Source organism: Balaenoptera physalus (assembly GCF_965194825.1).
Source record: "Balaenoptera physalus genome assembly, chromosome: 1".
Classification (NCBI taxonomy): domain Eukaryota; kingdom Metazoa; phylum Chordata; class Mammalia; order Artiodactyla; family Balaenopteridae; genus Balaenoptera; species Balaenoptera physalus.
Genome location: NC_138882.1, coordinates 158,264,528 through 158,278,299, shown reverse-complemented (window position 1 = coordinate 158,278,299; position 13,772 = coordinate 158,264,528). Strand labels below are relative to the sequence as shown.

The 13,772-nt window shown below is 38.1% G+C and overlaps 1 protein-coding gene across 15 annotated transcripts in view; it reads left to right on the top strand.

Moving 5' to 3' along the window:
- The window catches only part of MAST2 (microtubule associated serine/threonine kinase 2), a 201,865-nt gene that overhangs the window by 146,127 nt on the left and 41,966 nt on the right, over window positions 1–13,772 (top strand). For all 15 annotated transcript variants that reach the window (XM_082454306.1, XM_082454304.1, XM_082454303.1 and 12 more), the window contains one exon: window positions 1,194–1,285. In XM_082454306.1, the coding sequence (XP_082310432.1) occupies window positions 1,194–1,285 (92 nt within the window). The remainder of the gene's footprint in view (window positions 1–1,193; window positions 1,286–13,772) is intronic.

Sequence of the window (13,772 nt, the reverse complement as noted above, 5' to 3'; positions counted from 1 at the left end):
GATCACAGTCCTTCCAGCGGTTCCTCATCACATTTCCAGTGGTTCTTTGCAGTAGTCTACCAGCCCTACAGAGTCTGGCTGTGGCCTATACCCATAGTTTCTATAACCTACTTCTTTTCCTGTCATTCTCCCTTCCTGCCACCTACTTGTCTTCTTTGCTGTTTCTTGAACATTCTCTCTCTCTTTCTTCATAGCACTTTTCACTCCAGTTTGAGGACAGATAATTCCTCTTGTTCCCTACTACTTCCCTAGCACCTAGAATGGTGCCTGGTGCATAGTAGGTGTTCAGTAAATATTTGTTTGGATGAATATAAATGACAGGCTTCTTTAATGCCTTTAAAAGATGGGCTGGGGACTTCCCTGGTGGTCCAGTGGCTAAGACTGCGCTCCCAATTCAGGGGGCCCAGGTTCAATCCCTGGTCAGGGAACTAGATTCCGCATGCCACAACTAAGACCTGATGCGGCCAAATAAATAAATATTTTTAAAAAAGAAAGATGGGCTGACTTTCATATAAATTTATACACACTTTTCAATAGCAGATACAGCATGAAATGGCCTTTCATCATGATTTGGCTTTCTCCAGTCTCAAGAAAAAGCCTCAGCCATTAACATGTAAAGGAAAGCCAACTTTGTAGAAGGAACACAGGCCTGTTCTGAAATTTATGGTGAAATGAGAATATTACTTAATTTATGGTGAAATGAGAATGGATATGTAAATATCCATTGATTAAGCAGTTTTTAAAAGATAAGTTTTATAGATTAAGTTAATAGTTTCATTTTTATGGCAAGAACATTAATTTTTATGAGATATGAGAATATTTATGACTCATGTTTTTTGTTTTCTGAATCAAATTTGCAGTGGTCATTCTTCATTAGATACCATTTAAGACATGGTTGTTACGTTTAAGGAGCTCCTTGGGTATTTGCTTAGGAAGCAAAACCTACACGTTGGAAAAGTGCAGTGGCAATACAAGATAAAAGTCAAGACAGTGACAAAAGTTATTCCAAGATGGAACACAGTGAATTATGAAATCTCACTGTGCAAACAATAATTGCTGAGCCAGTTCAGTTTAAAGTATTATACTGCTCAGCTCATGGAATGATGTCACTCTTTTTTTCCTCGATAGCCATTCAAGTTCTCTGGGCCCATGATGCAACCCTGTTATAACTGACATTTGTGTTTTCATTGCAGTTGTCGGACAAGTAACCGCAAGAGTTTGATTGTGACCTCTAGCACATCACCTACACTACCACGGCCACACTCACCACTCCATGGCCACACAGGTGAGTGCTTGAAGATTAAGAAAGGTGGAATAAAAGAGTGGGCACAGATGCCCAATTTCTTTCCTACTTCTCACTTTGTGAGGTTCAGCGTACTACGTTGTCACTTCACGTGGCTGACTGAAGCATACAGGGCTCATGGGCATGCTTTCCATGGGAGAATGTGTTCAGTCTGTTTTTGACTCTTAGTTATTTCTTGCCTTGACCTGTCAACAGTCCTTTTGGTCTTGTACATATCCTGAGTCTACCGCCTTTGTTCTGGTGTGTTGAGAGTGTATTATGGCTCCAGTCATCTGGGGCCATGTGATGAGGGCTCCATTAACATTTTGTCCTATCATGCCCAAGAATTAGGGCTCACAGAGACGGGTTTCTGCCTTATGGGACTCCTAACAACTTTGCCTCTGTTACAACAGGAGTCAACAAAAGTGAGAGGACTGTTTGTTTCATGTTGACATTTGCTTCAATTCCAATATGTGAAATCAGTGATCTCATGCATTCAGACTTTGCTCCATCTGAATTATGGGCTCTTCCAGGCAGTGTAAGGACTGATTTACTTGCCTCTGACTAAGGAATATATAAAAATTATGAGGCAGAGACCTCATTTGGGTTAGTCATGTATTTTGGTCTAGACATGTATTCTTAAATCCCAGGGGAGCCAGACCAGGGAACTCAGCTTTGTTGAAGGAGTTGTTGCTCTGCAACACTGTTCACTGCTATTCTGTTTACAGTGGAAGTTCCAGACCTGGAGATAATGGAAATAGAGCAGGCTTGGACCCATAGGAAGCCATTGCTGCCCTTGGCTTTTAAAGCAAAGCTCTCGTTGTGCTTAGATACTTCCCTCAGAATTGACTGGATTAGGTGTTATTAGCTCAGATAGTGAATTCTAGTCATGAACTTTGTAAAAACTCCACATATATCTGACTTGGCCTTTTTATCATATAGAAATTAATTTAGCATGTCTAGACCTTGAACATAGTTTCTCAACTGTATTGTGAGTGCTAGGTAGTAATTACTACTTGCAGCTTCTCTCTGAGATGCTATTTAGATTCCTGACAGAGTTTAGGACTAAAGCTTCCCTACTCAAGGGGCTTTGATTGAGAACATCATCTGGCTTTTTCAGCCTGCCTGGGTCTGTGGACTCTAGCCTTGTGTTAATACGTATAACATGCTTAGTACTCCATAAATGTTAGCTATCATCATCATCATCTCTCCTTAAATTTATGCAGAAAATCTAGGCAGGCCTCAGATACAGGGAGGAAGAATTGATTTAAAAGCCCAATTCATGGCTGTAGACTCTATACTTAACCAGATGTTGAGAAAGGCAGCGTTAATTGTTCCATACAGATCAAACTTCATATCAGATTAATTCTAAAATTTATACATCCTGATATTTGGGTCCACAGGGTATTCTAAGACTCTTTATTTTCACTGTAAAGTCTGGAATATGTTGAATAATATGGGGCCTGTTGATTTGAAAGTAGGTTCATTTATTCCATACAGTTCAGTTCAATATTAAATGTTTACTATATATAATTAGATTATAACTACAGTAAGGTCAATTCAGTAGGCACTTACTTAGCCATTCTGGAAATGGAGCCTTCCTAGTTTATTGTTTTTTTCTTTTAATTAATAAGCTGTTTTTTAGAGCAGTTTTAGATTCACGGCAAAATTGAGCAGAGAGTACAGAGTTCCCATATACCTGTCCCCACACATGTACAGCCTCCCCACTATCAGTATCCAGCACCAGAGTGGCACATTTGTTACAACTGATGAACCTACATTGACACATGATTATTACCCAAAACCCATAGTTTACATTAGGATTCACTCTTGGTGTACATTATGTGGGTTTTGACAAATGTATTATGACATGTATCTATCATTGTAGTATCATACAGAGTAGTTTTACTGCCCTAAAAATCCCCTATGTCCTGTCTATTCATCAGTCCCTCCCCCAACCCCTGACATCCACTAGTCTTTTCACTGTCTCCATAGTTTTGCCTTTTCCAAAATGTCATATAGTTAGAATCATACAGTATGTAGCCTTTTCAGATTGGCTTATTTCACTTAGTAATATACATTTAACTTTCCTCCATGTCTTATCATGGCTTGATAGCTCATTTCTTTTTAGTGCTGAATAATATTCCATTGTCTGGATATACCAGTTAACTTACTCACTGACCTACTGAAGCACATCTTGGTGACTTCCAGGTTTTGGCAGTTATGAATAAAGCTGCTATAAACATCTGTGTGCAAGTTTTTATGTGGGCATAAATTTTCAATTCATCTGATTAAATACCAAGGAGGGTCATTACTGGATTGTATGGTTAAGGGTAGTTTTATAAGAAACTGCCAAATTGTCTTCCAAAATAGCTGAACTATTTTGGCATTCCCACCAGCAACAAATGAGAGTTTCTGTTGCTCCACATACTTTCCAACTTTTGGTGTTGTCAGTGTTTTATAATTTGGCCATTCTAATAGTTTTGCAGTGGTATCTTATTGTTTCCATTTGCATATCCCTAGTGACATATGGTATTGAACATCTTTCTATATGCTTACTTCCCATCTGTATATCTTTGTTGATGAAGTGTCCAGATCTTTTGCTTGTTTTTTAATCAGGTTGTTTGTTTTCTTATTGTTGAGTTTTAAGTGGTTTTTTGTGTATTTTTGGATAACAGTCCTTTATCAGATGTCTCTTGCAAGTATGTCCCCTAGCCTGTGGCTTGTTTTCTCATTCTCTTTTGCAGAGCAGAAGTTTTTCATTTTAATGTAGACCAACTTATCAATTATTTCTTTCATGGATTGTGCATCTGGTATTGCATCTGAAATGTCATTGTCCTGCCGAAGGTCATCAAGGTTCAGTCCTATGTTATATTCTAGGAGTTTTATAGTTTTGTGTTTCATGATTAGGTTTGTGATCCATTTTGAGATAATTTTTATGAAGGTCTGTGTCTATTCTTTTTTTGCATGTGGCTATACAGTCGTTGTAGCACTATTTGTTGGAAGGATTGTCTTTTTTCTATTGTATTACTTTTGCTCCTTTGTCAGACATCAGTTAAGTATATTTAACTGATGTGGGTTGTTTCTGGCTCTCTATTCTGTTTCTGTTCTGTTCCATTAATCTATTTGTTCTTTCTCTAATACCACACAGTTTTGATTACTGTAGCTTTATAGTAAGTCTTGAGTTGGGTAATAACAGTCTTACAACTCTGTTTTCTTCTTCAGTATTGAGTTGGCTATCCTGGATCTTTTACCTCTGCATATGAACTTTAGAATCAGTTTGTCCATCCACAGAATAATTTGTTGAGATTTTGATTTGGGATTGCGTCGAATCTATAGATCGAGTGGGAAGAGCTGACATCTTGACAGTATTGAGTCTTCCTATCCATGAACATGGAATCTCTCTCCATTTATGTAGTTCTTCTTTGATATCTTTCATCAGAGTTTTGAAGTTTTCCTCATGTAGATCTTGTACATATATAATTTGTTAGATTTATACCTAAGTATTTCATTTTTGGGGTGCTAATGTGATTGGTAATGTTTTTAATTTCAAATTCCACTTGTTCATTGATAGTATAAAGTGTTGACTTCCGTACAGTAACCTTGAATCCTGCAACTTTGATATAATCACTTAAGAGTTTCAGAGGATTTTTGTTGATTTTTTTTTTCAGCTTTTCTACATAGGCCATCATGTCATCTGCAAACAAAGACAGTTTATACCTCCTTCCTTCCCAATCTGTATACCTTTTAATTTCTTTTCTTATCTTATTGCATTAGCTGGAACTTCCAGTATGATGTTGGAAGACAATGGTAATGGAAAACATTCCATTTTCCTGATTTTGGCAGGAAAGCTTGAAGTTTCTCACCATTAAATATGATGTTAGCTGTAGTTTTTTTGTAGATGTTCTTTATCAAATTGAGGAACTTCCCTTCTATTCCTAATTTACTGAAAGTTTTTTTTTCTTTAATGTGTTCTGGATTTTGTCAAATGCTTTTTCTGCATCTGTTGATATGATCATTTGATTTTGCTTCTTTAGCTGTTGATATGATGGATTACATTAATTGATTTTCAAATGTTGAACCAGCCTTGCATACCTGGGATTAAATCCTACTTAGTTATGGTGTATAATTCCTTTTATGCATTGTTGGATTGGATTTGCTAATATTTTGTTAAGGATTTTGTATCCATGTTCATGAGAGATACTGGTCTGTAGTTTTCTTTTCTTATAATGTCTTTGCCTGGTTTTGGTGTTAGGATAATGGCCTCATAGAATAAGTTAGGAAGTGTTCCCTCCACTTCTGTCTCTGGAATAGATTCTGGAGAGTTGGTATAATTTCTTTTCGAATGTTTGGTAGAATTCACAAGCGAACCTATCTGGGCCTGGTGCTTTCTGTTTTGGAAGATTATTCATTATTGATGAAATTTCTTTAATAGATATAAGCCTATTCAGATTGTCTGTTTCTTCTTATGTGAGATTTGGCAGATTTTGTGTTAAAATAATTGGTGTGTTTAACCTGGGTATCAAATTTGTGGGCATAGAGTTGTTCATAATATTCCTTTATTATCCTTTTAATGCCCGTGGAATCTGTAGTGATATAGCATCTGTTCTGATGGTAGTGACTTGTGTCTTCTCTCTTTTTTCCCTCAGTTAGCCTGGCTAGAGGCATGTCCATTTTGTTGATCTTTTCAAAGAACCAGCTTTTGGTTTTGTTGATTTTTCTCTATTGATTTCCTGTTTCCAATTTCATTGATTTCTGCTCTGCTATTGGTTATTTCTTTTCATCTGCTTATGTTAGATTTAATTTGCTCTTTTTCTGGTTTCTTAAGGTGAAGGCTTAGATGATTAATCTTAGATCTTCCTTAATTAATTAATATTCAATTTTTAAAGGTTACACTCCATTTACAGTTACTATAAAATATTGTCTATATTCCCATGTTGTACAATACATCCTTGTAGCCTATCTTTTTTTTTTTTGGCCATGCAGGATCTTAGTTCCCCAACCAAGGATCGAACCTGTGCTCCCTGCAGTGGAAGCACAGAGTCTTAACCACTGGACTGCCAGGGAAGTCCCCCTTGTAGCATGTCTTACACCCAGTAGTTTATATCTCCCACTCCCACTCCCCCACCCCTATATTGCCCATTCCACAAATTTTGATAAGCTACATTTTCATTTTCATTTAGTTAAAAATATTTTAAAATTTCTGTTGAGATTTCTTCTTTGACCCATATGTTATTTTGAACTGTGTTGTTTAATCTCCAAGTATTTTGGGCTTTTCCCAGTTGTCTTTCTGTTATTGATTACTAGTTCAATTCCATTGTGATCTGAAAGCAGGCGTATGAATTCTTTTCTCTTAAATTTGTTAAGGTGTGTCTTATGATCCAGAATGTGGTCTGTATTGCTGAAAGTTCCATGTGAGCTTGAGAAGAGTGTGTATTCCACTGTTATTGGATGAAGTAGTCTATAGATGTCAATTATGTTTAGTTGATTGATGATGCCATAGACTTCAACTCTCTCCTTACTGATTTTCTACCTGCTGTATTTTTCAGTTTTGGATAGAGGAATGTTGAAGTCTCCAACTATAGTTGTGGATTCATCTATTTCTCCTTGCAGCTCTAACAGTTTTTTGCCTAATGTATTTTGAAGCTCTGTTGTTAGGCACATGCACATTAAGGATTATTATGATGTCTTGGAATACTGACCCCTCTATCATTATATGATGCCCCTCTTTATCTCAATAACTTTTATTCCTCTGAAGTCTGCTGTCTGAATTTAATGTACCTACTTCCACATTCTTTTGATTAGTGTTAGGATGATATCTCTTTTTCTATCCACGTGCTTTTAATTTACATGTGCCTTTATATTTTAAATGACTTCCTTGTAAACTACACTTAGTTGGGTCTTGTTTTTGTTTTTGTTTTAAGTCTATGTGACAATCTCTATCTTTTAATTTAGACCATAGATATTTAAGGTGATTATTGATATAGATAGATTAGTATCTACCATATTTGCTACTGTTTTCCATTGGTTGCGTGTGGTCTTTGTTCCTATTTTTGTCTTCTACTCTTTTGTGGTCTTAATGGAGCATTTTAGATGATTCCATACTCTCTCCTTGTTAGCGTATCAGCTGTATTTTCCTTTCCTTTTTGTGTGTGTGTGTGTGTGTGTTTGTTTTAGAGTTTGCAATATACATTTACAACTGATCCAAATCCACTTTAAAAAACGTTATACTGCTTCACAGTGGTGTAAATTCCTTATAATAACAAAATAATCCTAATTCCTCCCTCCAATCCTTTGTATCACTGAAGGCATTCATTTCACTTATCCATAAGCATATAAACACATAAGAATACATAATTGAATACATTTTTGCATTATTATTTTGAACAAACTGTTGTCTGTTAAATCAATGAAGAATATAAAAGATCAAAATTTTAATTTTACCTTCACTTACTCCTTCTCTAATGCTATTCCTTTATATAGATCCAAGTTTCTGACCTATATCATTTTACTTCTCTTAGAACTTTTTTTTGGCCATGCCCTGCAGCTCGCAGGATCTTAGTTCCCTGACCAGGGATTGAACCTGGGCCACGGCAATGAAAGCACCAAGTCCTAACCACTGGACCCTCAGGGAATTCCCTTAGAACTTCCAACATTCCTTGTAAGGCAGGTCTACTGGCAACAAATTCCCTCAATTTTTGATTGTCTGAGAAAGCCCTAGTTTCTCCTTCACTTTTGAAGGATAGTACTGCAGGGCACAGAATTTTAGGTTGGTAGAGTTTTTTTTTTTCCTATCAACTCTCTTGTTTGCATGGTGTCTGAGAAGAAGGATATAATTCTTATCTTTTGCTCCTCTATAGGTAAGATGTTTTTACCCTCTGGTTTCTTTCAAGATTTTTTCATTATCTGTGATTTTTCCGAAGTTTGAATATGATGTGCCTAGGTGTAGTTTTTTTGGCATTTAATCCTGCTTTGTGTTCTCTGAGTTTCCTGCATCTGTGGTTTGGTGTCTGACATTAATTTGGGGAAATTCTCAGTCATTATTCTTTCAAATATTTCTTCTGTTTCTTCTCTGGTATTTCCATTACACAAGTCTTACACCTTTTGTAGTTGTCCCACAGTTCTTGGATATTCTGTTCTATTAATTTCAGTCTCTCTTTTTTTTTTTTTCTCTTTGCTTTTTAGTATTGGAAGTTTCTAGTATCATATCCTCAGGGTCAGAGATTCTTTTCTCACCTGTGTCAGTTCCACTAATGAGCCTTTCAAAGGCATTCTTAATTCTGTTACAGTGTTTTTGACATCTAGTATTTCTGATTCTTTCTTAGAATTTCCATCTCTCTGATTATATTATCCATCTGTCCTTCTTGTTGTCTACTTTTTCCATTAAAGCCCTTAGCATAGGGACTTCCCTGGTGGCGCAGTGGTTAAGAATCTGCCTGCCAATGCAGGGAACATGAGTTTGATCCCTTGTCTGGAAAGATCCCACATGCCATGGAGCAACTAAGGCCGTGCGCCACAACTACTGAGCTTGAGCTCTAGAGCCCATGAGCCACAACTGCTGAGCCCGTGTGCCACAGCTACTGAAGCCCGCACACCTAGAGCCCATGCTTCGCAACAAGAGAAGCCACCGCAATGAGAAGCAGCACATGCACCGCAACAAAGAGTAGCCCCCACTCACCACCACACGAAGAGCAGCCCACGCTCGCCACAACTAGAGAAAGCCTGCACGTAGCAACGAAGACCCAACACAGCCAAAAACAAATTTATTTATTTATTTATTTTTTAAAAACCCTTAGCATATTAATCATAGTTTTAAAAAAATTCTTGTTCTGATAATTCCCACATTCCTATCATATCTGACTCTGGTTCTGATGCTTATTCAGTCTCTTCAGACTGTGTTTTTTGCCTTTTAGAGTGCCTTGTAATTTTTGGTTGAAAAGCAAACCTGATGTAAAAGGAATAAAAGGAATCACTATAAATAGGCCTTTAGTAATGTAGTAGTAAGGTGTCGGGAGAGGGGAAGTGTTCTGCAGTCCTCAGTCTTTTGGTGAGCCTGTGCCCTTGAACTGTGAACTTCACCAGTGCTTCTTAGTTCTCTCCCAACCTTAGATAGGATATGGCTGGAGGGTGCTGGAGTTAGGTATTTCCCCTCTCCCAGGTAGGTTAGGCTCTGATCAAACCTCAGAAGGCTAAGCTCTGGTAAAAATAGTTTCTCCTGTGAACAGACCTTGGTAAGAAGAACAGAATGCTCTGGCCTATTTCGAAATGGTTCCTTTACCCCTACCCCTGCTGGAAGCTTGAGGGGATTTTTCTCAGATCTTCACTGTGAGAACCTGGTAGGACTCTTGTAGGTAAAACTCAAAATACTGTGGGGACCCCTCTGTGACTGCATCCCCTGGGAGTTTTTAACTCTCAAAGTTGTGCACACTGAGCCTCTAGCAACTCATCAATTACAGTTCAGGTTTTCCTACCTTGGCACTGGTTCCCAGGGAGGCCAACAGGGGTTTCTGCTGTGTTAAGTTGTGATACTCTGTATCTGCCTGTCTCTCTCTCTCATTTTAGGGGCAGTGGTTTGCCCTGGGACTTCACTTCTCTGACAGAAGAGAAGAGCTGTTTGTTTGTTTGATTTGTTCAGCTTTTTACTTGTTAGGATGAAGCAGCAACCTCTAAACCCCTAACGTGCCAGACCATACATGGGAAGTTAGTTCATTTATTTTTATTGCCTATAGAGTATTCCATTATATAACCATACAAAAATTACATATTAATTTTTTTATTGATGGACATTATATTAGTCTGGACCTAATCAGGAGACAGAAACCACACCGTGGTTTAAACAGGTGAAGTTGAATAGAATTATAAACTATGACAATAAAAGAAGGCCAGAGCTGGTCCATAGCCGCTGAGCAATCAGCAAAGCAGCCCTCCGGAGCACTAGCATGGCAACCAGTATCCAGGCCTGCACAGAGAGTGGGAGGCATAGTGCATATTATATCCCTCAGGAACAACATGGAAGACAAACCCTGGGGTGCAGGGAGTGGACCAGGCAAACAGAGGGAGTCAGGGCACTAGTGTGGGCATGCCTGGGGCATACAGTATCCTTGCAGGGAGGGCTGTGGAAAGGTGATCATCAGGTCAGGTCAGCAATGCCTGGTTGCGAGCATGTGACTAGGTCAGAGCACCCCTGCCTGTCCTCACTGACACACTACTGAGCCACACTACTGACTGAAGGTGCAGTTGCTGGGACTGCACCCAGAGCCTCTTCCTTCTACAGTGTCCCTCCAGCACCCTATACTGCGAAAGTTTAATATTATGTTCACTATAAAGGAAGTACCTAAAGGAATTCTCTCCTCTGTGGCAGAGCAGGTATTAAAGGATGAATTTGGAGTTGAGAGGTATTAAGTTGGTAAGTAGCACAGACATTTAGATTGTTTTCAATTTTTCACTGTTATGGTCAATGTTACAACAAACATCCTTCCTTATGTTCTTCTTGTATATATGTATAAACACTGTCTAAAAATTATATGTAGGCGTGAACTTGCTGAGTCATATTTTCAGAATAAGATTAACAGGTCAGTGGGCATGCATGTTTATATGATGTTTGTTACATGTCATCTGATTTTAAACTAGTGTAATGGGACTAAAAGTGTGTCTTCCTTAAGCCTTCAGCCCCTATCTTCCAGGGTCAAGAGCAATCCCCAGTAATCCACTCCTCTTTACTCCCTAACACTTGCAGGCTCCTCACCTCTTATCAGTCTTGAATCCACTAGGGCAAGTTTCATTATCCCTTATCCCTGTCAGTCACCACAGGAACCCCCAGGTATTTGCCCCTTCTGTCTCCTACACTCCTAGCTCCTATAAATCTCTGAACATTCCCTGCTCTGACCCTTTTTCTCATCCCTCTCTGACTCTTGAAACTCTTCCAATGTACCTTCTGGAATTCATAGTCCATCAATCTTGTTCTAATGAAATCCTGGGGAAAAGGGAAGGGTTAGAACACTGGCTGTCTGCAGCCCTCTGAAGTGTTAGCTCTTACCGCTCCCATGGCCTCCTACCATTGGGCCTTGTCTTTTCATTATTCTCCCTCTCTTCTTCCTAATGCCCTAAAACTTTGAATCTTATGCCATTAAATTATATCACTCACTACCCATCATTGCAGCTGTAAATATCTTAGTTCTTGACTCACTATTACTCTTCAGTTCTAACGCCTCTGTTATTCTTGATAGTTTCAATACACTTACGTTGAGGATCTTTTCAGTTCTTAGGACTTTCAGTTCTTTGAACTCCTGTCTTCCAGTGAGCTTCTCCTCCATACTTCCTTGGTCACATATGCCCTATACCTATACTTTAGACCCTGTCTCCATAACTTTAGTTTCATTCTTCCTGCTCTCCAAGCACTAACCCAGTCTTTCTACCTTGTGCCATCTAGAAACCTCATCCCCCGAAAACCAATCATTTGATTCCAGGACCTCTGATCCTTGGAACCCTTAAATATTTTAAGTTTGAAATGCCTTTTAGACACTGGTGTGAGCCAGTCAATATATTAGTCTTGATTTCAGGACAGAGAAGTAGGGCTGAAGAGTGCCTGGAAGAAAACATGAGGAGCTAGCAGGATACCTACCCCATATTTCGGCCCGGTGGTATACAAAGGGGTGTGTGAAAGCAAACAGTCATTACTTGAGAGAGCTGCAAGGAGAGCTGTGTCCACAGGGGACAGTCAAGTTTCACCTAATTTGTTAAAGGCTATACTAAATGTATGTCCAGGGTGCTTGGGAGTACAAAACTGGCATTTAGAAGACCAGTTCAGAGGCCCTGGCCATTGTCAAGATGTAAGGAAGTATTAGAAATGGAGAAAATATTTGAATATGGGAAAATTTATGAGATCAAATCAGCAGGGATTAGATTATCTCCAGATTTCCTGTTTGGGTGATTAATGAGTGATGATACCCTTAACTTAAATAAGCAGTATTAAAGAGAAGAATATATTTAGGGAAAGGAGAAAGAAGATCCCAGAAACAAATCCATACATATATGGACACTTGATTTATGACAGAGGTGACACTGGGACAGTTGGATGTTCATATGGAGAAATTGAAAGAATTAGCTCTTACTTCACAAAAATCAGTTCAGGTGAACTATAGTGTTTTTTTTCAGCTTCAGTAAGGTAAAATTGATAAATAAAATGGTAAGATATTTAAAGTATACACATGACGATTTCATATACGTGAATTGTAGATGTAAATGTGAAAGCCAAAACACTAAACTTTTAGAAGGTATGCAGTAGAACATCTTCATTTTTTTAAAAGGACATAAAGGGAATTGGAAATACATAAAGGGAATTTTTTGTAAAGGACATAAAGGAAAAAGGTAATACATTTGAATACATTAGAATTTTTAGTCACCAAAAGGTACCATGAAAAGGCAAGCCACAAAGTGAGAGAAGATAATTATGACACTTAAAATTGACAAAGGGCTTGGATTCAGAACATTTAAAGGACTCCAGCAAATTAATAAAATAAAAAGATAGTATGATTGAAAAATGGCCAAGAGACTTGAACAGGCAGTTCACAGAAGCAATCCAAATGGCCAATAAGTACGTGAAAAGATACTTTAATCTCATTGGTAATTATGGAAATGCAAAATAAAATCACAGTGAAATGCCATTATATTACTGTCAAACATGGCTTAAATTTAAATGACAGAACAAAGTATAGATAAGTATATGAAACAGTGGGAACTCTTAAGCATCACTGGTGGAACTATAAATTGGTACATCCATTTTGCAAAAAGTTTGGCATTTTCTTACGTAAAGTTTAAAAATAGACAAACTAGAGCACAAAAGGTCACATATTGTATGATTCCATTTTTATGAAATGTCCAGGATAGGCAATTCCATAGGAACAGAAAGTAGATTAGTGGTTGCCAGATTCTTGGGGGAGAGCAGAATCAGGAGTGACTATCAACAGGTACAGTTTCTTTTTTGAGTGATAAAAAATGTTCTGGAAGTAGATAGCGGTGATGGTTGCACAGCTTTGTGAATATACTAAAACTGCTACACTGTGCACTTTAAAAGGGTGAATTTTATGATATGTGACTTATCTCTTTTTTTTGGCCACTCCACGTGGCTTGTGGGATCTTAATTCCCCGAACAGGGATCGAACCTGGGCCCCCAGCAGTGGAAGTGCAGAGCCTAATCACTGGACCACTAGGGAATTCCCTACATATCAGTTTTTTAAATTGAGAAAAACTAAACTCAAGTATTTAGAGCTGCATATTTAGTTGGTAAAGCTATAAAGAAATGATTGCCATAAAAGTCAGGGTAATGTTTACCTTTAATGGGGATGGGGAGGGGTTTTGACTGGAAGGATTATGCAGAGGGATTTTGGAAGATGGCATGGTTAACCTGGATGGTATTTATACAGGTGCTTGCTATATAATTATATTATTTTATAACTAGCTAAACTGTATAAATGAAACAACTAGTTCAAGG